The following is a 22,709-nucleotide window of genomic DNA, read 5'->3' on the forward strand; positions in this document are numbered from 1 at the left end:
TCTAAGTTGCAGAAAATCGTAACCTTGGTTCTTGACGTCTTGTAATTTCTTCTTCATATTCAACTGGGTTAGTTATGTTAGTTATTACAATACCCAGATCTCAAAGTAGCAACTTTCATGTTTGAGTTCTTAGCACTGGCATATACGTAATACGCCCTGCTTCACAGTGCTCGAAATATTTTCATGGTTTTGTGAGGGTCTGTTATTCCCTCGGCTATGCATGTTTAGATGAATTTTCTATCTTCTATTTTTCTCTTTTTAAAGCCATCTCATGTAACATCACTAGTTTTACTAATTTGCCCAGTCGGATTAAGAAGGGGTAAAACATTCTCTACGAAAAAACACTTCTCCCACACAAAAGTTCAAACCCAAAGCCTCTAAATCTCATGATACGCATGTAGGCCGTAAATGGCCACAGTTTTGTTGACCTAACTAAACTACTCCTTTCATTGGGAAATTACAGTAGCTCAATTGGACGGCCATAGTTTTGCCAACCTAACTAAACTACTCCTTTCATTGGGAAATTATAGTAGCTCAATTGGACGGCTACCCACGGCCACCTTCTAATCCTCTCCTCTCTCCCCCTATGTATAAAAGAAAAGATTAAGGGAAAAAACACCATTTTTATTCGAAAAAGCAAACGGTATCCATGACCAACTTCACACTCTTGGACTCACTGGGAGGGCAATGCGTCCACTATGGATGGAAACTGTACTCACTTAACCATCAGCACAAGGTTGGGCAGCCTCAGAGGCCATCTCAGCAGCTTCTCATCCATGACCAATTCTATTTATAGAAAAACTGAAGTAAAGCTAAATTGAAGCAATTCCCTGTAAAAATTTAAAAAAAAAAAAAGAGCAAATAAAACAAAGAAACAAGGCGTAATCTGACACATCAAGTTATGCAAAAATTGAAGAAATGCAAACCCATACAATCCACTAACTTGGGATTGAGAATATATAGAGCCAACGTAAACCAGTTTGGCATTGAGGATTAGTATTAGTTTGAGGCTAATTAATGCCAAATCTATCATATAGCAGAAAATAGCACAGTACAGAAAACATAAGCTGTCACATATGGCGTAAAAACAAAGAACAGCATAAAAGCATCCACTTTAGCCAGAGGTAGTTAAAGACTAATTACAGAGGCGCAAGCACCCTGACTACAGCATAGGGCACTATAGATGGCCAAAAAAATTGTAAGGACAGCCACACAGTTCATTAAACATAGACAACATCATCAAGGTTGAGTTTCACCAGAAAAGCAAGAACGTCATCGAGAGTTCAAGTTTCCAAACAGAAGAAATTCGAAAAAACTTGTCAAAGCTTCATAATTGATTTCCTTCGACAACGGTCAGCTCCCTTTTACCCTATGCACTGTAAAGGAAGCAAGATCATTTGGAGTTAAAAATAAAATCAAATAAAGGCAGCAATGTTTGAATAGTTACTTAAGTAAAAGAGGAGACTCAGCTGTCCCTACCTTTAGATTGGAAGATGAATGTAGTGACAAGAACGAGCACTAGTGAAGAGTCTCCCAGATGAATTAATATCAATGTTATCAGAATGTAACCTAGGCATTGCAAAAGGGTTCAAAACTAGTTTATATACCACAAATATTCAGAAATCTTTATTACCAGCTCTGCACAAATAAGAGTAGCCGGGCAAGAGAATAATCAGCAATTTTAAACTCAAAATATTAGTACAAGAACATAATCATGCTTCTATAAGTCAATTACTAAATAACTGATCAAATTAAAATAAGTATAATACTAAATTGATCCAAATGCTGCAACAAGAATAAGTATATTGATCACAGATTGTGCATGCAAGCAATTTCATGAGAATCCTAGGGTGATGAAAGGAAATAGAAACCCTCATCTATTTCAGCGGAGAGAAAAAGGGAGGTTAAGTGGAATTGTATTGTATCTTTTTATTTTTGGTGTAAAGAAAAAGATATAGAGGAAACAGAACAGTTGGTAGAATTATTAGGATCTCTGTAAGTATTTCTCTCTTTGTTTTTCTTTTCAATGTCCCCCAGCATCTCCATAATGCTGAAGAATACAAATTACCATTTTCCCCAAAAAAAAAAAAAAAAAAAAGGAGAAAGGAAAAACTGAAACCCAAGAAACTAGAAAGGGAAAATAAATTAGTGTGAATTTTATTTTTTTGTGCGGTTGAGTTGGTTTTTTTTTTTTTTGGGGGGGGGGGGGGGGGGGGGGGGTGGGGGGATTGGGGTTCTTTGGATCTTTTTTTATTTTAATAGTTGGCCGTCTTGGACCTATGCAATGAAATTGTGGACATAATGCCAAAAGAGTACAGTTACTATCCATCCCTTTAGTTACCCAACCTGCTGAATCTTGAGCAGGCTCCCAGGTCACAAAATTACGGGCTAGAATTGCCACATCTAGGAAGAAGGAATTATCGCAATGCGTTCATGACAGTACTTGTTGTATAGGGGCAGAGTTAAGTAGCTCTAAACTTTTACAAAAGCTCAGTAAATAAAATTATCACTCTTGTGAAAATTCAGCAGAATTTCAAAGAAGACGAAAAAGGTTGTTCCTAGTCTTCACTGCTCACCATCTTAATTCAATAAATTGGGAATAGTACCAGCTCATCTCCTCTAATCACTTTCCTCTTTTCAACTAAGTGAGAAATTCTATAACTGTAAAATTTGGATTGGTCTGAAAATAATGGTCTCACACATATTCATATTTTGACAGAAGGATACAGGGAAGGTAGAATATAACATAGCCAAGACAAAAACTCCATAGAGCTCACACAATAACGTTTAAGAAATCCATTAGAATTTAAAGCATGCTCTTTATAGTTCTTTCTTATAAAAGCACAACCTGTGTTGCATGAAATTGTTTTTTTTACAAGTGAGATGCATGAAATTAATCTATAAAATGTCGATTAGATATGTCATAACTTACAGATGACGAGGTCTGTGCAGAGGATGATAGTGCAAAATGATTAACCCTGTGGACCAGAGATCGGACCGCGACCACCGCGACCACTGCGCCCACCGCGACCCCGAAGAACTCGCCCACGGCCTCTTGTCGGCGTAGAGGAAAGCATAGCAGCCTGCCTAATGGAAGCCCTTTCTCTAGCCCTCTCATTCAAATTTATGGTTCTTGAGCTCCTATTGACAGGTGAAACCTGTTTTCCTTCTTCTGTTTCAGAAGCAGCACTGTCAACCGGACCCCCTTCTTTTGAATTGCTACTATGAACTGGACTGCTTGATGGTTTCTCACCAGTAACAACACTATCCACCGCCTGATCACTTTCTGCAGCAACCTGGTCACCACCATCATTCAACTTATCAGAACTTTCAGCTAGCTCTTCTGTCGCATCAACTTCATCATTCTTATCATCATCTGGGAGCTGGGAAGATTCTATCTCCCCGGTGTCTGTTGGAGCAAGCAAGGAATCTTCATCAGTAACAGCCAAGTTATCAGTCTGAGGTTCCAAATTTTCTGGGCTTCCCATTGATAAATTGCTACCTCCATCAAGATCTCCGATGTCTTCAGGATCAGCAATTAGCTCTCCCTCTTCCCTTTCATCCATCGATAGCTGCTCTCTCTCTTGTTGCACCTGAAATGTTGATTCTTTATCTGGGGTAGACACTTCATTAGGCCTCACAAAAGTATCATCTGCAACATCTGTTCTATCAACCTGTGACTCAGCCTGATTTGTTGCAACAACTGGTGGCTCTTCAACCTGCTCTCCAGAAAGTGTCGTCTCGTCCTTCTCAATATCACTGGCTTCCTCTTTCAAACCTTGGGTTTCATCTCCAGCATCATGTTCCTCCGTAGTAGGCAGAGATTCTGAAATTTCTACATTACCAGCAGATTTGTCTTCACTGCCTTCTTGAGGTGCCTCAAGATGTTTGGACTTCTTAAGCACGGGTTGAGCCACATCTAAGCAGGTTTCACCCGTGGCAGGAGTCTCTTCTTGTAAGTCTGAGGTAGATGCTGCAGGTGGGCGCTTGCGAATTGGTGGCTGAGTTGGTAATGTGGCATTATCTAGATTCTCTGCATTTTGAGGTGTCACATGCTTCCTACTGTGGCTGGATTCATCCGTATCTTGCATCTCTACATCAGCTAAAGGTTCTTCTGGCTTTGTGATGCGAGGTCGAACCAACTTCCTTCCTGTTTTACGAGTTTCAGATGTTATCTTTGATAAAACAAGTCTCCTTTCTTCTTCTCCTTTTACTACTACAGGAGTGGAAGTCAACAAGCTAGCTGGTGGCGGAGACGTAGCTGCTGGACCTGGAACGACAGAGCCAGAAACAGAAGCATCTGGAGCAGAAGTGTCAGCAGCACCAGAAGCCCTGAGCGCATTACGTGCAACCCGTTCAAACTCATCTACAGCCTGAAGATATGCAGCAGTAAAATCCTCTAAGTGAGTCCCAGAAAGAAGTTGATCCACTGACGTGCCCTCTGTTTGACTGCCTTTGGTTTGCCTTATCTTCTCAACTTCATCGGTAAGCATCTTCAGAGCCTGCTTGTGCTTGTCCAGTTCATCTAATAGCTTGGACCGTTGCTGAGTCACAGTTCCATAGGAATCGCTTATTGTCTTTTGAATCTTCGAACGCTTTGATCTCTCTTGGGCTATGACCTTCTCAAGCCCCTGGATTCTGGTGTTTTTCTCCTTTTCTTTGTCTTTCAAGGCTTGTTCATCTGCAGCATCAGCAGTTCTTTTCCCTTGTTTAGCATCTTCCAACTGTTTGGATAGAGCTTGATTCTCTCTAGCCAAATCGTCCTTTTCCTTTGACAAGTTGTCTGCCCTATCCTTTTCCTTTAATAAGTTGTCTGCCCTCTTCTTTAATTGAGCATTGAACCTTCTCTGTTTATCAACTTCGGATCTCACCGAGGCCTCAGCTTGCAGAATCTCGTTGATTCTAGATTCTCTCTGACTCAATTCTGTTCTGCTCTTTGTGAGGTCTTGATCTAAGCTAGATACCAGATTCTGCTGCTCAGATAACGCTTTCTTAATTTTCTCCAATTCTGCATCCTTTTCTCTCAGATTCACCTGCATCTGTGAAGCAGATTCTTTCAGTCTTGCATATTCTTCTAGGTCAAAACTTTTATACCTCTCAACCAACTCACTGACCCTCCTCTCAAGCTGCTCCTTATCCAGCTTCTGCATTTCAATTTCTTTCCTACAAGCTTCCACGTTAGCTTGTCTTTCATTGAGAAGTTTCTGCAGATCTTCTACTTCAGTTTTCATCTTCTGGGCAGCTTGGCGAAGTTTTTGGCATTCTTCAACATTGTGTTTGTTCTCCTCTCTCAATTGCAAGTTACTTTCACGAAGTAAGTTCAGTTCTCTAACCTGAAGCTGCAGTGATTTAAATCCCTCTTCACTTAAAACCTGAGCTCTCGAATTCTCTCGCTCAGAACTAAGTGATGCTTCTGCTACCTCTGCTCTCCTCAGAGCGTTCTCGAGCTGTGATTGCAACCTAAGTCTTTCCTGTCTCAGCAAGGAAATTTCTGTTTCTGCAATTTCCTTAGACCGTCTTAGATAATTCACAACGTTCATCAACCCATCATCACTCTCGGCCATTGTGCTTCCAGAAGATACACCTGAAGATACACGGTCCTTCTCAGCCAGTTTAATGTGCAAACCCTCAAGCCGGTCAAGTAATATTTTGTTCTGTTCATTAGCCTCAGCGTATTTCTTTTCTGCTTCAATTTTTGACACTTCTAACGCCGACAATTCTGCCTCCCATTTGGCCTTCAATGCATTATTTTCGGTTTTTAGAATATCTGACAATTTCCGGAGCTCAGATGATTCTTCTTGTAAGGCAGCCAAAGCTTGAGACGTTCTAGTCAGTTCTTGAATTGTTTCTGACTGCAGGATTACCTGTCTCTCATAATTATCTTGAGCAGCACGCCATCTTTGATGCTCTTTGTCCAAATCATCTTTCAAAGCAGTAATTTGAGCCTCCAAATTAGAAATTTGTGACATCTTAGCAGAGCTATCTTCTTTCAGACTGGATATTTCGGCTAAAGTAGCAATGACAGCTTCTTCTTTTCCTGCAGTTGCAGAAGCTGCTTCAATGGACTTCAAATTACATTCACTCTCAAGCTCATTAACATGTTTCCTAAGGGATAAAGCTTCCTCTTCCATTGATTTTTTCACTCTATCAGCTTCTACTTTGAGGTTCTCATACGCCAATTCCATCTGCTTCAACGCTTCTTCATTAGCCTGAGCTATGCTTTTATATTGCAGCATGTGATTTTTGTTAATCTCCACCTCCTCTCTGAGTCTTTTAACTTCTTCAGCAGAGTGCACGTTGTCAGAAAGCTCAGTAGAAGAGGAGGGACCACCTTCATCAGCTCTTTCAGAAACCTTGCTTTGTGAAGCTTTCAATTTTTCCTCTAAATCAGCAGATCGTCCCTCAGCAACAACAGCTCTAGATTCAGCAGCAGCCACAGAATGCGATGTGCTGGTCAGTTCCTTTCTCATTTCTTCGATTTGCCTCAATGCATTGTTCAGAGCACTATCTCGCTCACGCCTAAGGTTCCCAACATTATCACGCTCTTCTTGCAATTGTTTCTTAGCTTCAGCCCACTCTTTCTCAATGTGTTTAATATACTCTTCTTGCTTTTTCCTCTCAGCAGCTCTTGCCTCATCGCGGACGTTCTCAGTACTCTGCAGTGTATCTAAATGGGCCTGCAAACCATGCACTCTCTGTGACAAATTACTTACTTCATCAGAAGCTCTCTTTTCAGCATTTATCAGCAATTCTTTTTCACTCTTTAGAATAGACACCTCCATTTTTAGCTTTCGAGAAAGATCTTCAGCAGCATTCGATGACTCATAACTTTCTCGCAGCTTCTTCTGGTAGTCAACTATCAACTGTGAGAACTCAACATTTCTCGTGATGACAGCATTATGCTCCTCTCTGAGGAGCTCAAAATCTTTCATATATCTGTCAAGTTTATCTCGGGCAAACTGTGCTTCCAGAGCTGACTTCTCACGCTCCGAGCGAAGAGAGATTAGCTCGCTCCGTAATCTTGACGATTCTTCTTCAAGACATTTTACACGCTCAAAAGCCCGTTCTTGTGCTCTCCCTAAAACTTCATGTGAAGAATCAGGTATAAGCATCACTTCCTGCCTCTCAACCTCTGCTAACTTTTGAGATTGAGTATCAGGAGAAACAACTGTATGCTCTTCACAAAGTTTTCTGTACATTGCCACAGATGTATGGAGTGATTCAATCATCTTTGCCTGCTCATCAGCTCTTTCCAGTACTGCATTAACCTGGGATTTAGATTCATCAATATGCTTCTGAAGCTCCTTCTCATACTTTTCCTTCAGCTCTGACTCCCTGTTCTCAATCTGGTCAGTAAATCTGCGAACTAGGCCTCTCAGCTGGACATTTTGTTCAACCAGACCATTTATGTCCTTGTAGCTCAACAGCCGTCCAACATCATCAGCATTAGATTCAGCACCAAACATAATTAAAGAACTTGATACCACGGAATCGTCACTTTTAGGGCCCACCGATCCACCACGGAATTGTATATCACGACATTCCTTTAAAAGCACCGTCACCTGTTCTTGGAGGTCAACTATCTCCGCCTGAGCAACTGCATAATCACGGTCACGCCTTCTCATATCAGCCCTTAATTCCAGAATGTTTCTCTCTAAATCAGCTTGTTGAGAGAGAGAATGCTGCAGTTTTTCATTTAGCAAAGAGTAAGCATCTTCCAGCCTTTCATGTTCAGCTCGCTCATCCAAGATAACTCCAGCTTTCTCTTCTATTTCATAGAGTACTCGCTCCAATACATCTTGAGCTTGTTTTCTTCCCAATTGTTCATGTCGTAGTGCATCAACAGCTTCCTGATACTTGGTGTACATCTTGGCCAGACTCCAACCCTCCCGAAGAAGTGAAGCTGCTAATGCGGTTCCTGAAACACCAATAGGCAGATTAGGTACAACCATGCGATCATCCTCAACCATGTCACCAGCTTCAACTGAGTTTGGCAATGATTCACTCGTAAAATAACTCAAAGGAAGAAGTTTTAATGTATCTTCTCCCTTTTTTAATTCCGCTTCGCTTTTCGCAAGCTTATCTTTCAAACATGCAACCTCCTCCTCTAGTTCTTTCTTTGCAGATACTTCTTTCTCGAGCCTCTCTTTATAGTCATTCTCTATTTGGTTTCCATGACTCTCCAAAGCTTTAATTACTCCTTCAAGTTCTCCTGCCTTCTTAGACCATTCCTCGGAGCTCTCCTTGTACAATTCCACAAGCTTGTTTAACGTTGCAATCTCACCAGACATTTGCTCCTCTTTCACAGCTGCTACATCCTTGGAGGATAATAAATCTTGCTCTAGAGAAGTGAACTTTAACTCCAGTTCTCTCACTCGTTCCTCTTTTCTCTTCAAAGACCTATCACATTCATTAAATCTTCTCTCGGCATCAGCTAGTTTGGCAGACATATCAGCCTCAAGCTCAGAATGAGCTTTACGCAGCTCCATGAGACCATTGACCTTCGCCGTTAACTCATCATTAAGCCATGCATTATGCCTCTCAACAAGCTCCTTCTCCTGTAAAAGCCGCGAACAAGAAGCCTGACAGCGTGATACTTCAGTCTCCAAGTCACAGACCCGTGCTTCCCTATCTGCAGCAATATCAGTCAAGTGAACTATCTTATCAAGATAGCTTTTGATACTGGAATTTTTCTCACTGATCTCCAAGTCTTTCTGCTCCACCAATTCCATCAACTGTCTCTTGGTTTTCCGGAGCTCTGAAGCCTCTGTTGATAACCGGTCTACATCTCCATCCTTTCCAATCTGTTTTCATGTTCCAAAAACAATCAGATACAACAGAAAATAACTATCCAACAACAAAAGACAGAACTTCAGATGCTTTCAGTAAAGAAAAATTAATTAATTTTCATGGAAAATGTTTTCATTAAAATCTTTTACCCCTATAAATCATTTTCCGGAATAATTTATAGTATTTGGTTGGCTATAAAGTGGGCCCTATGATAATTATACAGGGTATATAGATACTAGGATAGTGTTTATTGATACTTTTAGGGCCCGTTTGACCATGGATAATTTCCCGGAATTTTATTCTGGAATCATGCTTGGACATAATTGTTACAATTTTCCGGAATTCAACTTTCAACTTGAAGTTGAAAAAACTCTAAATACCCTTTTTTCACTCCAAATCACTCTCACAAAACAACAATTTTTTCAAGTTGTATTCATGTCCAAACACAACTCCAATTTCCAAATACCATTTTTCAACTTTTTTTTGTGTCCAAACGCCCACCCGTTTGTCCATGAGAATTATTCGCTTTTTCCCGGAATTTTCTTTTTTCACTTTATTTGAAAATCAGCGCTTGGCCATGAAATTCCAAATACAATGTATTTACAATTTGGAAAACACTATTTTTCTTTCAGTTTTTTTCACTTTGGATACATTCAAACAACCAAATATTATTTGCAAATACTATAACCAAACACAACTCCAACTTCAAAAATTCCAAATAAAGTGAATTAGAAAAATATACTTACAGATTGGAGGTAAGCTTGCTGTTTCTCAGCTTGTACTCTCGAGAGTTCATCTAGTCGTCCATCAAAGGAACCCTTAAGTTCAGAGTACTGCAATTGAAGCGCAGAGTACTCGGAAGAAAGCGAAACGTACTTGTGTTCAAGCACAGAACAAGTTTGTTCAGCAGTAATAGATGAAGCATCAGCTTGTGCTTTCACAGTCTCCAATTGATTGTACAAATCGCGAATAAACTCATCCGCTTTTTCCGCTACTAAAACGACGTCGTTTGAACACCGTGAGTATTCCTCGTCCGATATAAATAACGGCATCGTAAAACTTTCGTTTTCTTTACTTTCTCATCAATTAATCTGTGAGAATGAAATATATTATGTTAATGCCCTAATTTTTTTTTTGAAATTGTTTTTTTTGCAATTTGAAACCCTAATTTGTGAAGAAAAACTTACCAGAAATGGGAAATCAGTGGGGGTAATGCGGACTAGGGCAAATCTGAAACGATGATGCTTCTTCTTCTTCTTCGTGTGTTTTTATATCACTCGGTCTTAACCCTTGCTTTGTAATTTATTTACTACTCCATCTCAAGTTCTATGTTATGTGCGATTTTCCTTTTCTTGATCAGTTTTAAAAAAAAAAATTATATTAATTAACTTTAAATTTTTATTTTATTTTACAATACACCTTTACTATAAGTTATAACGATAATAGTATTACTAGTATTCGTATCCGCGCAATGCGCGGTCGGTACCAAACGAAACAAATCTTAAAAATTATTATCTTATTTGTTTGACATATTTAAAATTATGTGATTTGTGAAATATTAAAAAAAGTTATTGATATTCTAAATTTAACGTCATGAAAAATGTAAAAATTAAATAAAAATTATTAAAAATTAATACTCATGTAGCGGATAATATTAAATTATAATTTTACTTATTTGAGCACATTGAATTATAATAATTCAACAAATATTTAATTATCATCTTGTGATGTGATGATTAACCTTGTATCATTACACAATCTTGATTATTCATCTAGAACATATACAAAGCATATCATTACAAAAGAAAAGATTTATTTGGCATAACTATTATTTAATGAATTTACTTCTAAATGTGGTTTGTAAAGTTTTTTTTAATTTAATTTTTTTTAATGTGGTATTTGGATTCTTTCATATTCAATATTTTTAATTGTTAATTTTATTTATTAAGTTCCGTTACGTGGTTTTATCTATAACTCAATTTTTATAATAATAAAAAATTATTTCAAATTCTAATAAGTCTTGTACTTTGAGAGATTACATTTTAAAAGTGAAAGAAACATTTTTGAGTTATAATATGAGTTTATAGAAATAACTCAATTAATTGAATAACTCATTCTAACTATTCTATTTTTCTTTATCACTGTTATTTATACCCCGCAATGCGCGGACAATATTATAGATCATTATTTCTATTATATTTAATTAGTTTTCTCCATTTAACATTTTTACCTATAATCAAAATAATATTTTAAAACTAAAGTGTGACTTTGAATTCAATGAAAGTATAAATATAGAAGTTATTCTATTATTTAATCATGATATCTATTTATATTTTTAATTATTATCATGTATTACATTTAATTGAGTTTTCTTATCTTAAATGGAAAAATTGGATAAAAAACTATGATGGAAGATACAACATACGTATGCACTATGAATCAACATGTATGTACCTAACACGATAACTTTTCTAATATCATGTAGTTGCATGAACACCTGATAGAATGTACACAAATTATCGATATTTTGACATACCTCCCTTGCACACATCACGCAATGAACTTGCTGCATTGTCACCTTGCTCCAAAATTTTCTCTCTCTAACAATAATTTTTTGAAAAATAAATAATTATGACAATCATCAAGTTCACGCCAAAACAATGAAATAAGTGTAAAAATGTATGTCAGGATAAAATGATAGTAACATCTTCTATTGTATAAGCAAAAATATAATTTTTCTGTCAAAGTAAAACCAACATCATTTTTCTGTCAAAGTAAAATCAATTTTTTTTTGCCTTACAAGATATGGACTTTGATGCAAAGCTAAAAGTAATTATGTCATGAACAGAAGATCGAAAATAGAGAACCAAATAGCTTAAGATTTTTATAGCAGTTTATACCTGATGTGTATCAAAAACCTTTCCAACTTCAATAAGTACTCTTTATAACCTTTTTTTTTAAAAAAAAAAAATAATAAGTCCTTGTTATATTACAACTTTTCAAATTTCAAAACTCTTTATCTTTCAATTCAAATTTAAATTCAATCTTATTTAAGTCATTTATATATGTTTTATTGTTCAAATTTATATTTAAATTCAAGTTTTTTCTTAACTCAATTCAATTCTTTCAAATCTGTTCAGATTTTTAAGATTCAAAATAGTTAACCCAAAAAATGCATATATATATATATATATATATATATATATATATATATATATATATATATATATATGTGTGTGTGTGTGTGTGTGTATTCTAATAGCTTAAGATTTTTATAGCAATTTATAATCAGAAACCTTTCCAACTTCAATAGGTACTCTTTATAACCTTTTTTTAACTAAAAATAATAATAAGTCCTTGTTATATTACAACTTTTCAAATTTCAAAACTCTTTGTCTTTCAATTCAAATTTAAATTCAATCTTATTTAAGTCATTTATATATGTTTTATTGTTCAAATTTATATTTATATTCAAGTTTTTTCTTATCTCAATTCAATTCTTTCAAATCTGTTCAGATTTTTAAGATTCAAAATAGGTAACCCAAAAAATGCATATATATATATATATATATATATATGTGTGTGTGTGTGTAAAACTTACACAAATAGCTACCTTTTAATAGCTTCTAACTAGTTATAGCTAAAAGTTGAAGATTTACAATTCGTAGCTGTTTTTGGCGGCATTTCAGTTGTATCTCGCATTTTTGAAATACAATGAAATATAGCGAAATACAGAGAAATACAAAACACGTTAGAGTAAATTTAGGCTCTATTTTTGGAACATATTTAAAAAAAAAAAAAAACTGAGAGAAAAAATAGTCTATATTTTTGGAACATAATATTATTTTCCTTTTTAAATAGTAAGTCAAATTAAATCAATCATATTTCACACAAATCACTGAAGAGTAAAATCATGCCCTATTTATGGAACATCTTTAAAAAAATATATTATGGGATTCAATTTAAATCTTCCCGTAAATCACGCATAACGGTTGTTCTTCCATAAAAGCTTTACATATCTCTCTCAACTTTTATCACTGAAAAATATACATTGAAATATAATGAAATATGGTTAATTGTTTAAGAAATATAAAGTTGTAGTATGTGTATATACAATGGAATACAATGAAATATATCAGAAACTGTTTCATAAATTAGAAATACCAAATGCAGAAATACATTGAAATACAACGAAGTACAAAAGTCGTGAAAACAAAGTGTAGTAAAAATCGGCTCTATATTTGGAACATTCACTATATTTACACCAAAAAAAGATAAATACATTGAAATATAGCGAAATAATATACTGAAATATATTGTTTGTTAATACACAAAAATACATTGAAATATATACTGAAACATTTTATCAAACACTTGGTGGGCATAAAGCTCCACAACTCTCATCAATGGTGTTCTCATGGGAAAGAAGCGAGTCGTCTCAGATTGCTACAAAAAGAACGTTATCCGGAGATAAAGACTTTCAATTGGACTAGGTAGAGGCGTGGAATGACTTGAGTGGATGTAAATTCTGATAGCTCATGTCTACTAAGTCCACCAACTGTTTTGAACTCAAATTTACCTCAAACTTTTCCCAACAATCTCTAGATCTTTCTATCTTTGATAGAAGTCCAACAACTAGAACAACAAAAAGAGGAAGGCCTTGGCACTTTTCTGCAATTATGTATCCAATTTCAATTAGTTCTTCTAACGGACAACTTTATTTTGGGAATATCTTTAACTGGAGCAATTCCCAACATTATTCTTTTGAGAGGAATCGAAGGAGATGAACACCATCGCGATCAACTTGTGAAGCCACGTCTTGGAGTCTGCTTGTGAAGAGAGGGGTGAGGGAGAAAATAAATTTGGTAGGTGAGAGAAAATCAATTTAAAAGACTAGGAGATGGAACGGAGAGAGAAAGAGGGGGTGAGGGAGAAAATAGATTTGATACGTGAGAGAAAAATATTTGGAAAAAAAAAAAGATTGTGGGTAAGTGGGAGAAAGGTACTTATTTTTAGGGAAATACACTGCAGTTACAAAAACAAGTTATAGATGGTAATTTGACAAATAATTAAGCTACCAAATATAATTTTTTTTAAAAGTAGTTATTACTAATAAATAAGTCTTAGAGCTGGTTATGGGCTGTAAAAATTCCTATATATATATATATATATATCGGACTATGATTATTACTAGATAAGCGTAGCCCATGCAGAGCACAGGCCCAACATTTTCTATCCTCGGATATTGCATTTTGATTTGTATAAATAGGATATTTTTGTGCCACAATTTTAGGTTTTGAATGAGAAAAAAAAGCTAGGTTTTGACTCATTTTATAAAAATAGTTTGTGTGTCACAATATGATAGTAATTCCTCGTGGATCATCATAACTTCTGATGGATGAGCAAAAACTTGCCTTGCCAAAAGTCCTTGAGGATTGTCCGAACTTTAGTACAAATTGTGTCATAAATTTAAAAATGACTCACAATTATAATTTAAAAAAATGACTCACAAGTTTTGGTGGATCTCAGAATACAAATGGTTGGGCAAAAACTTGCCTCATATATGCAAGCAGAATTCTGACGGATCGTCATAAGTTATGATGGATTAATGGTAAACCTCTCCCTATATGCGGGATTTTTATCATCAAATTTGTCTTTCATTAAACCAAATAACTATGAGTATTCAAACGTAATAAAGCACATTTTTTTCAAATATTATAAAGTTCAAGAAATGAATAATTTTATATTTCAAGATTCATTTATTGCAGCAAGATCGAAGGTAGCAACGCGATGTGGAAATTAAATTATGTAAAAAGAGTGAACGAATGTTAATAATTCCTTAATTTAGTTTTGATATATTTTGATAATAACCTGCTTCAAAAAGAATATTTGTCATGACACACAATTATTTGCTAGAACTCTTGAGACCCAACTTCATTTTATTAAGGTCAAAAGAAACACCTAGATCATCGATACTAATTCATTGTTAGTTTCAAATTATGTAATTCCGAATAAAAAATCTATAATTATAGGAGTCTGCAATTTATTAAGAAAAAGAATAATGATCATAATTTAATGTCAAAACAATTGAATCTAACAAACCTATGCTCTAAAAAATGAAAATAAAAGCACTACGCGTCATTAGTACATGGAACGAATGATGAAACGGGAAGTTAAGTCCGTCGAAAATCAGAATTATTTCCCAGCGATTGTGTTTTTAGTTTGAACATACCCTTTGAGAAAGATAATTTTAAGAAAATAATTATTACTTTTTTTTATGATATAAATGATTATATATTTTGGACTAAATCTAAAAATTAAAAATATCCAATAATATGACCGGGAGGAGACAACAATGTATACGTACAGCAAAAACAAATTTAAACTGTGAACATGTCATAAATACGAATATATGAGCAATGGGCAAGTTAATTGGAAAAAGTTATCGGCCATAATCATAATAATAAATGATCCACTTGAAATCAATGCGGCTATATCAAAGGGCTAAAAAGTCAGCACAGTAAAAAACTAATAAAACATGTACAACAATCAACTTATTTAGAGTAATTACCTAAATATGAAATTACTTAAATACTCTAAAAATTTATCCCTCTTCTATAATAGTATAAAGTATAAATATAAAAAATATAAATATAAATGTGAGCCACAGTTGCTTTTGCTATTCCACGTTCAATCCTTTCTTGATTCCCTATTCATTTTTTTTCTTTTTAATATATGTGGACCCCATCTTTTAATTTCAGTTGACCATTGAGGGAGTTCATGGCAGACGACGATCCTGGCATGAACTCCCTCTTCTATAAAGTATAAATATAAAAATATAATTAAATAAAAAATAAAAGTACTCGGTTTTTCCTCTTTCAGAAAATAAAATTAGTTGTGTTAAAAAGCTATATAAAAGTTAAAGAGGAGGCCAACGTGTTCTATTTATAAAGTTATATATTTTACAATCAAATAGTGACTCTATTCGAGAAACAAACAAAAATTTTAAATCTTTTATGGACCAAAACAAACATTTATCACAAACGAGAAAGTGGAGTTTGTTATACTATAATATAGTTCTTGAACGTCACGTGAGTTTTATGTGGATGATTATATAATCACTTTTATGATTATTATCTAGTGGATCTTATATATGATATTTATTTTTAAATAATTAGCTTTAAGTTTATTTTTTTTTTGTAAATCTTCAATTATCATGGAAAGAGTAAAAAGAATGTACCCAAGAGGCCTTTTTTTCTTTCCGCCTAGCATGGAGATAAGCAATATGACTTGCATTGAAAATTGAAGTAGAAGATTTACAAATTAGAGAACTTACTATATGATTTATCTGAAGATATCTATGAAAAGTTCAAGATGGGGAAATAATCTATGCAACAAAGTGCAAGAGAAAATAACACAATTAGAGCATAAAATATGATATCGCATGATAAAGCCATAATTAATTATTCATTTAAACCGGAACTTTACAAAATTTCTCATTCCACTCTCACAGAAAATTCATGTCTTTATCCTTTGCCATGGCATTTTTTATACTATGAAATACGACAGGGAGAAAAAATAACTGTAGAAAAAGAAGACATGATGGCGGGAGGAATAACTTTAAGAAAAACCCTAATTTGACTTGTGCATTACTTGAGAGTATATATAAGAGGTTAAGGAGGTTTCAACTTAAATTTCATTTGAATTTAAATTAAAAAACAATACCAATTGATAATGCTTTACCGTGCACTTATTTAAAAATTATCTAGATAGGCTTCCAAGATCCCATTCATCTTTATCCTACATTAAAGATTTAGGCTAGCTATAAGTGTCCACAAAATTGCATGGGGATTGAAGGAATATATATCACGTTGTTACTATTTTTTTTTTATTTGGTATTAATTATTATATTTTCTCCTAAAGGAAAAGGAAAACGGTACTTATTTCTATCCTATTGGCTATTTACTTTGCCCCTACTTTGCAGAAAGAAAAAATGGTTTTGATATGTTCCATGTTCTTTGAAATTTAAAAACAACAATATTATTATTATTATTACTATAATTATTATAATTATAATAACTATAATAATAATTATTATTATTCCATATGAAATTTTTAAAATTTATGAAATATTTAAAACTAACTTTTTAGTATTTGGTTTTTCTTTCATTAAATAATCATCACTTCTTTAAGAAGCCAAAAGTTCTTTAGTTTATTTTGTTTCATTTTTTTTGGTTCTTTTTCCTCATTTGCTTGAAATATGCAATTTAATTCACTGCCACACTGTTTCAAATTCTTAAAAGTAATTGTGCATATTAAAAACTTGTTATGTGACTGTATAGATTAAATAATATATTAATAACTTTGTAAAATTAATTATAATAGATAAATATCGGTGAAGCTAGGACGTATAGTCATTAATTTAAACCTAAGAGATATCATGTTCAGTTATACTTGATATGAATTCTAATTTATCTTTTAATTCAAATTCAAAGTGTTTATCCTTTAATTTAAATTTAATTTTATTACATAATTTAACAACTTAATTAACTTTGTCTTAAAATTGCCAAGTTGCTTGTTATTAGCTTGTCACTTGGCTTAACCACATTGCTTGTACCTCTCCTATTTTATATATATAGATATAGATATTATGTTTAATATTACAAAATTTTCAAACTTATTTCTCTCTTGAGCTTCGTACTCTTGAAACGAATAGAAAGGAGGGAGCTAGATTTTGATTTAAATTAAATTATATTTTTTATTTGAAAATATAAGGAATGTGTTTGTAGTTTTTGTTGGGGCTCTGATACCATTCGGTTACTATCTCAAATATTAATATTATTTTATTTAAATTTAGGTTTCTGCGATAGAAAAAAATTACTAGGTCCAGCCCTTAAACAAATTCTAAGACTAATCCAACGAAAAATCGAGCTTGCCTCAACATCTAAATCTAGAATTAATGAGTTACTACATAGTTAAACCTAATATGTACTCACCTATGTTATTAGATTTGATTCGAGAAATAGACAAAATTTCACTGTTACACCTTGGAAACTTTTTGTGTTGTTCATATCGTAAGTTGGTTAATGTAAGCTCGGGAATAAGACCATCCATGAAAAATGATGGAAAAATCGAATCCCTGAAATAATTCCACCGGATGAACAGTAACGCGGATGAACAGTAACGCGGGATGAACAGTAAAAATCAGAAATATTAGAACAAGAAACCTGATTATTTTTTTGGCATCATTTTCTACCCCTTTCTCACCCCTAAACTCCCTCTAAACTCTCCCAAACCCTCTATAATCAATTCCCATGGATTCAAGAGCCAAACACAAAGATCGAGTGAGCAGTGACGCAGGATGAACAGTAAAAATCAGAAATATTAGAATGGGAAATTTGATTTTTTTTTTTGCATCATTTTCTACCCCTTTCTCACCCCTAACTCTCCCAAACCCTCTATAATCTATTCCCATGGATTCAAGAGCCAAACACAAATATTTGATGCAAGTTACACCTTGAAAGTTAGCCTAAGTGAAAGGAAATCACTTTTATCGTATTGGGTTGTTGTTGAAGGTGAATATAAGCTAAGGGAATCTTTGGATTCAATTTGGGGCTACTGTATAATGTGAATATATATTGTTTTTTGGTTGTACTTATGATTATTTTGATGTTGATTGAGGTGAATTGACGAGAAAAGCTAGCTTGAACTTATGAATAGAATTACTATTCGAAAGTAGTTGATTTTGCGAACTGTTTTCTTGTTATAATCCTATGGTATAAGGCTGGAATTTGTAATAAATGATTTCATTATCATGTTGAGAATATTATTAAGTTAAGAAAGGAACTTACAAAAGGTAATACGGGTTATATGTGTTCCAATCCGAGCTTGTCGCTCATCGTGAAATGCTAGTAACTCGTTATCGTGCTGTTGGATCGTTTTGAAGATGTAAAAATATGATTTCTAATTGCTGGAAATTATGGAATATAACCTGACTATATTGTGGCTATTGTTGTTAAGATTATTCTTGTTTTAATTGAAGGAAGTGAAAAAGGAAAACATATAAAACTAGGACTCGGAAGTGAAGGCTGAAGAGTTAAAACATATGGACTGTTTAGAGATTATCTTTATGATGTTTTAGGTGGAAAAGGATATGGTAAACATAAGTATAATATTATGAAGGGTGTGGACTGAATTATGAAAGAAAAATTGGGTTAAGTATAATATTATGAAGGGTGTGGACTGAATTATGAAAGAAGAATTGGGTTCGAATTGCGCTTTGTTATTCGTTAAACGAGCTTGCCGCTCGATATGTGATAACATCCAAATCCACTCCTAAAAGAGAAAGTGTATACGATCGTATGCAATATAATTATCCAACTATGAGTCAGGGTCGATCCCACAGGGAATAATATACTAGGCGATTTACATAAGTAAGGAATTGTCACTTTCTACGCTAAGCCAAACACTTGATAATATTTTGGTTTTGAGAAAATTATAACTAATGCCAAAATGTAAACTTGATAACATCCAAATCCACTCCTCAAAGAGAGAGTGTCGGTCATATGCAATATAATTTACCCAACTATGAGTCGGGGCCGATCCCACAGGGAACAATATACTAGGCGATTAAGAAAGTAAGGAACTTTCACCAACTAAGCTAAAGCCAAACGCTAGATAATATTTTGGTTTTTGAGAAAATTATAACTAATGCGGAAATGTAAACTAACCTAGAAAGCAAGTAAAATGATCAATGGCCACAAGCATGGATAATAGGAGTTTACACTCAAGTAACGATCCAACGTATTTTACGATATTACAACTAAGAACGAGGTTATGTTAATAGATAATTTTCAGAGCCTGAGTGTGACACGTGCTTCCTCAAACATTGACAATCACGTTGTTACTACATAATTTAAACTCACGTTGATAGTATTATATTTCGTATTTTTTTGTACGTCGGATTATTCGTAAGAGGAGGTGGGGCCCACACATCGAGATTTTTTTTTTGGAACACGTGACAAGTTATATGAATCACATATGTGAAGTTAAACACATATGTATCTATCGAGTCTGGATTTGTGTGCATATGGTTTCGCACTACTCTGTTCGTGCAAGTCTCAGTATGTTATTCACTGCGTCCCGGGCCAGGTTCTGTTATCGTGCGCCTTCCTCTGCATTGTTCACCGCGTCCCTCTTCTTTGCGGGTCGGGTTCTGTTATATGTATATCTGTATATGATGATATGGGGATGGCGGCCAGGATGGCACATGATGATTCTGTTCACCGCGTTCCGCAATAGAGGGCCGGGATCTGTTATCTGCATATATGATATATGATTCTGACATGCATTGATAATTCTGTTCACCGCGTCCCTCACTAAAGGGCCGGGATCTGTTACATGCATATATGATATATGATTTTGGCATATGATGATTCTGTTCACCGCGTCCCTTACCAGAGGGCCGGGATCTGTTATATGATTCTGTTCACCGCGTCCCTCACGAGAGGGCCGGGATCTGTTATATGCACACATACGATATAAGATTCTGATATACATAATCTGTGTCTGGAAAACAAACATTCTGACACTCTGGATCCGCACTTCTTCTGACATATGACTTCGGCATATATGATCTGTGCTTGGGAAACAATCATTCTGATATTCTGGATCTGTACTTTTTCTGACATATGACATCTGCATACACGATTTGTGATTGGAAAATAAGCGCTTTGGTAATCTGGATAATGTACTCACTCTTGTACTGTTCGTTTCGATTATGGTTCTGTTTTCTGTATTTCATGCTTTACATACTCAGTACATATTCCGTACTGACCCCCTTTCTTCGGGGGCTGCGTTTCATGCCGCGCAGGTACACCCAGATGAGTAGAAGTCAATATAGAAGATGTTCCAGCGGCGTTGGCAAGCTCCACTTGCTCCTGGAGTGCTGCCGAGTCAGAGTATATGTGTTATGATTTCTGATAAATGTTAGAGACTTTGCAGACAGAGTCGTGGGTATTGGAAGTCAGTCTGTAAGCGGCTCCATCAGCCGGTGTGTCATTTTGTGTTGTGTCATAAAGTCCATGTGGTTACAGATTTTATTTGATTAAAGAAAGATGAAAGGAATATTCTGAAAGCATTTACTATGAATTTCATTTGTATTTGATTTAAAAGTCCAAAGAGATCATGTGTGTAATAAGAGTCTGCGGGTTCGCTCGGCCCTAACTAAGGGTCGGGTTCCCATCGCACCCTGGTAAAGTTAGGGTGTGACAAAGTGGTATCAGAGCAGGTTGTCCTAGGGGTTGTCTGCAAAGTCGTGTCCAGCAGAGTCCTGTTTATGGGTGTGAAGCCGGCCACATTTATAAACAGGAGGCTGCAGGGCATCTAGGGATTGTTGACCTTCTTTCTGTCTCAGATCGTGCGATAGAGCCAAGTCGTAGGTAATGAGATTCCTTATATGTAAGCCTTACATACGACGGAAGAAGTTGAGTGATGATATGGAAGGTCATAAAGGTAAGTTGGAACATATTTGTTTTGTTACCTGAAATTGGGAGCCCTGGGTGGCTGGAATATGTCGTACACAAATATATGCCCTGTGAGGCATTGTTGGTATTTGCTGTGTGCAGATTTTGAATAGTAAGAATGGTAAAGAAGATTCTGTTAGAATTTTTCAAAATCAGGCTATTTAGTTAGGTACATCTAACAGGAAAGAAGCGTGGAAAGTAAATATTGTAAATGGACGATAAGTGGGGTGAGTTGTTTCAGAAAGGTTATGGATTTGGCAGGGCGATGAAGGCGCGATCACTACCATCGGGAATCTAGGAATCTGGGACGAAGGTAGTTATACACGAAAGTGAAAGGTGAATATTGAGGATTGAAAAGGGGTAAAATAGTAATTGTAAAGGAAAGGACGTGTTATGAGGAGGTCTCGGAATCTGTAAGACTTCGACTTGCTCCAGATCATGTAATAAAGGTCATGCGAGGAAGTGGACGCGATTATATCAGCATTAAGGCACCGGATTCCATCGAAGTTTCGAGGTTAAGCGTGCTAAGATGGGAGAAATTTTGGGATGAGTGACCCCCTGGGAAGTGAACTAAAGGTCCTATAAATTGAGACATAAGAGGCAAATGAGAAGTTAGAGTAGCCTAAGGGAAATCAGAGTATACCGGATGGTTGGAGACCATAAGAGGTCGCGTAGGACGAGGCAGACTAGATTGGTGAAGAGATAGAAAGTGCATCTCAACTTTGAAATTAGGATAAGTTTGAATAGCGTTTGAAAATGTTTTGTAGGCGAGATGGTAGAAATTATATATATACCTATATATGAATGGGTATAATATTCTACATGTGATTGTATCAGTGGGCATGTATGCCCCAGCAACCGGTGCTATGGTATATTGAAGGCACCGATCGAATAGGGTAATAAAGCGCGAGTAACAAAGAGAGCAAGAAAGGTGTACAAGTTAAGTTCACAAGGGATAATGGAGAGGATGACAAATCCAAAGGACATTTCGGATGATGACTATTATAACGAAGTAACAACGATTGGTAGTTAGTAATTTTTCGAAGAAAAGAAAGAACGATGTTCTTATGGTTGGAAAATAAAAGAGGCCGCCGGGTATTAGAAAATAGTTCATGGACCATTAATTATACTGAATATGAGAGTATACGCTATGGAATTATATGAACTATCAACGTGAAGCTATGCCCAATTATAATTGTGAGGGGTCTACGCCGGAGAGCCAACAAGGAATAAAGATTGATGAAACGATCGCCAATACAAGGAAATTAAAGACAAGTATACTGGTGTCGAGGGATATAGAAAGAAAAGGAAACAGGCGAAGTACAAAATCCTAAGAAGTAGTCATATTATGAGAAAAAGGAGGATGCATCTCCTACAGATACCTTATACTAAGAC

The 22,709-nt window shown here is 35.2% G+C and overlaps 1 protein-coding gene across 4 annotated transcripts; it reads right to left on the reverse strand.

The window, feature by feature from the left end:
- Positions 1-910: 910 nt before the first annotated feature.
- Positions 911-10,131, reverse strand: LOC132643105 (nuclear-pore anchor). Of its 4 annotated transcripts, none has more exons than XR_009583553.1 (5): positions 9,978-10,131; positions 9,537-9,881; positions 2,933-8,804; positions 1,480-1,569; positions 911-1,376 (listed from the first exon to the last, which is right to left on the reverse strand). XR_009583553.1 is itself a non-coding variant. In XM_060359905.1 (4 exons), the coding sequence occupies exons 2-3, from the start codon at positions 9,840-9,842 to the stop codon at positions 2,973-2,975; spliced, it is 6,138 nt and encodes a 2,045-aa protein (XP_060215888.1). In that variant the 5' UTR covers positions 9,843-9,881; positions 9,978-10,131; the 3' UTR covers positions 911-1,376; positions 2,933-2,972. The 4 variants fall into 4 exon arrangements, 1 of the variants encoding a protein (XP_060215888.1); XR_009583565.1 differs by having other exon boundaries at positions 1,480-1,638; XR_009583559.1 differs by lacking the exon at positions 9,978-10,131 and having other exon boundaries at positions 9,537-9,960.
- Positions 10,132-22,709: the final 12,578 nt, after the last annotated feature.

Source organism: Lycium barbarum, chromosome 1 (assembly GCF_019175385.1).
Source record: "Lycium barbarum isolate Lr01 chromosome 1, ASM1917538v2, whole genome shotgun sequence".
Taxonomy (NCBI): Eukaryota; Viridiplantae; Streptophyta; class Magnoliopsida; order Solanales; family Solanaceae; genus Lycium; species Lycium barbarum.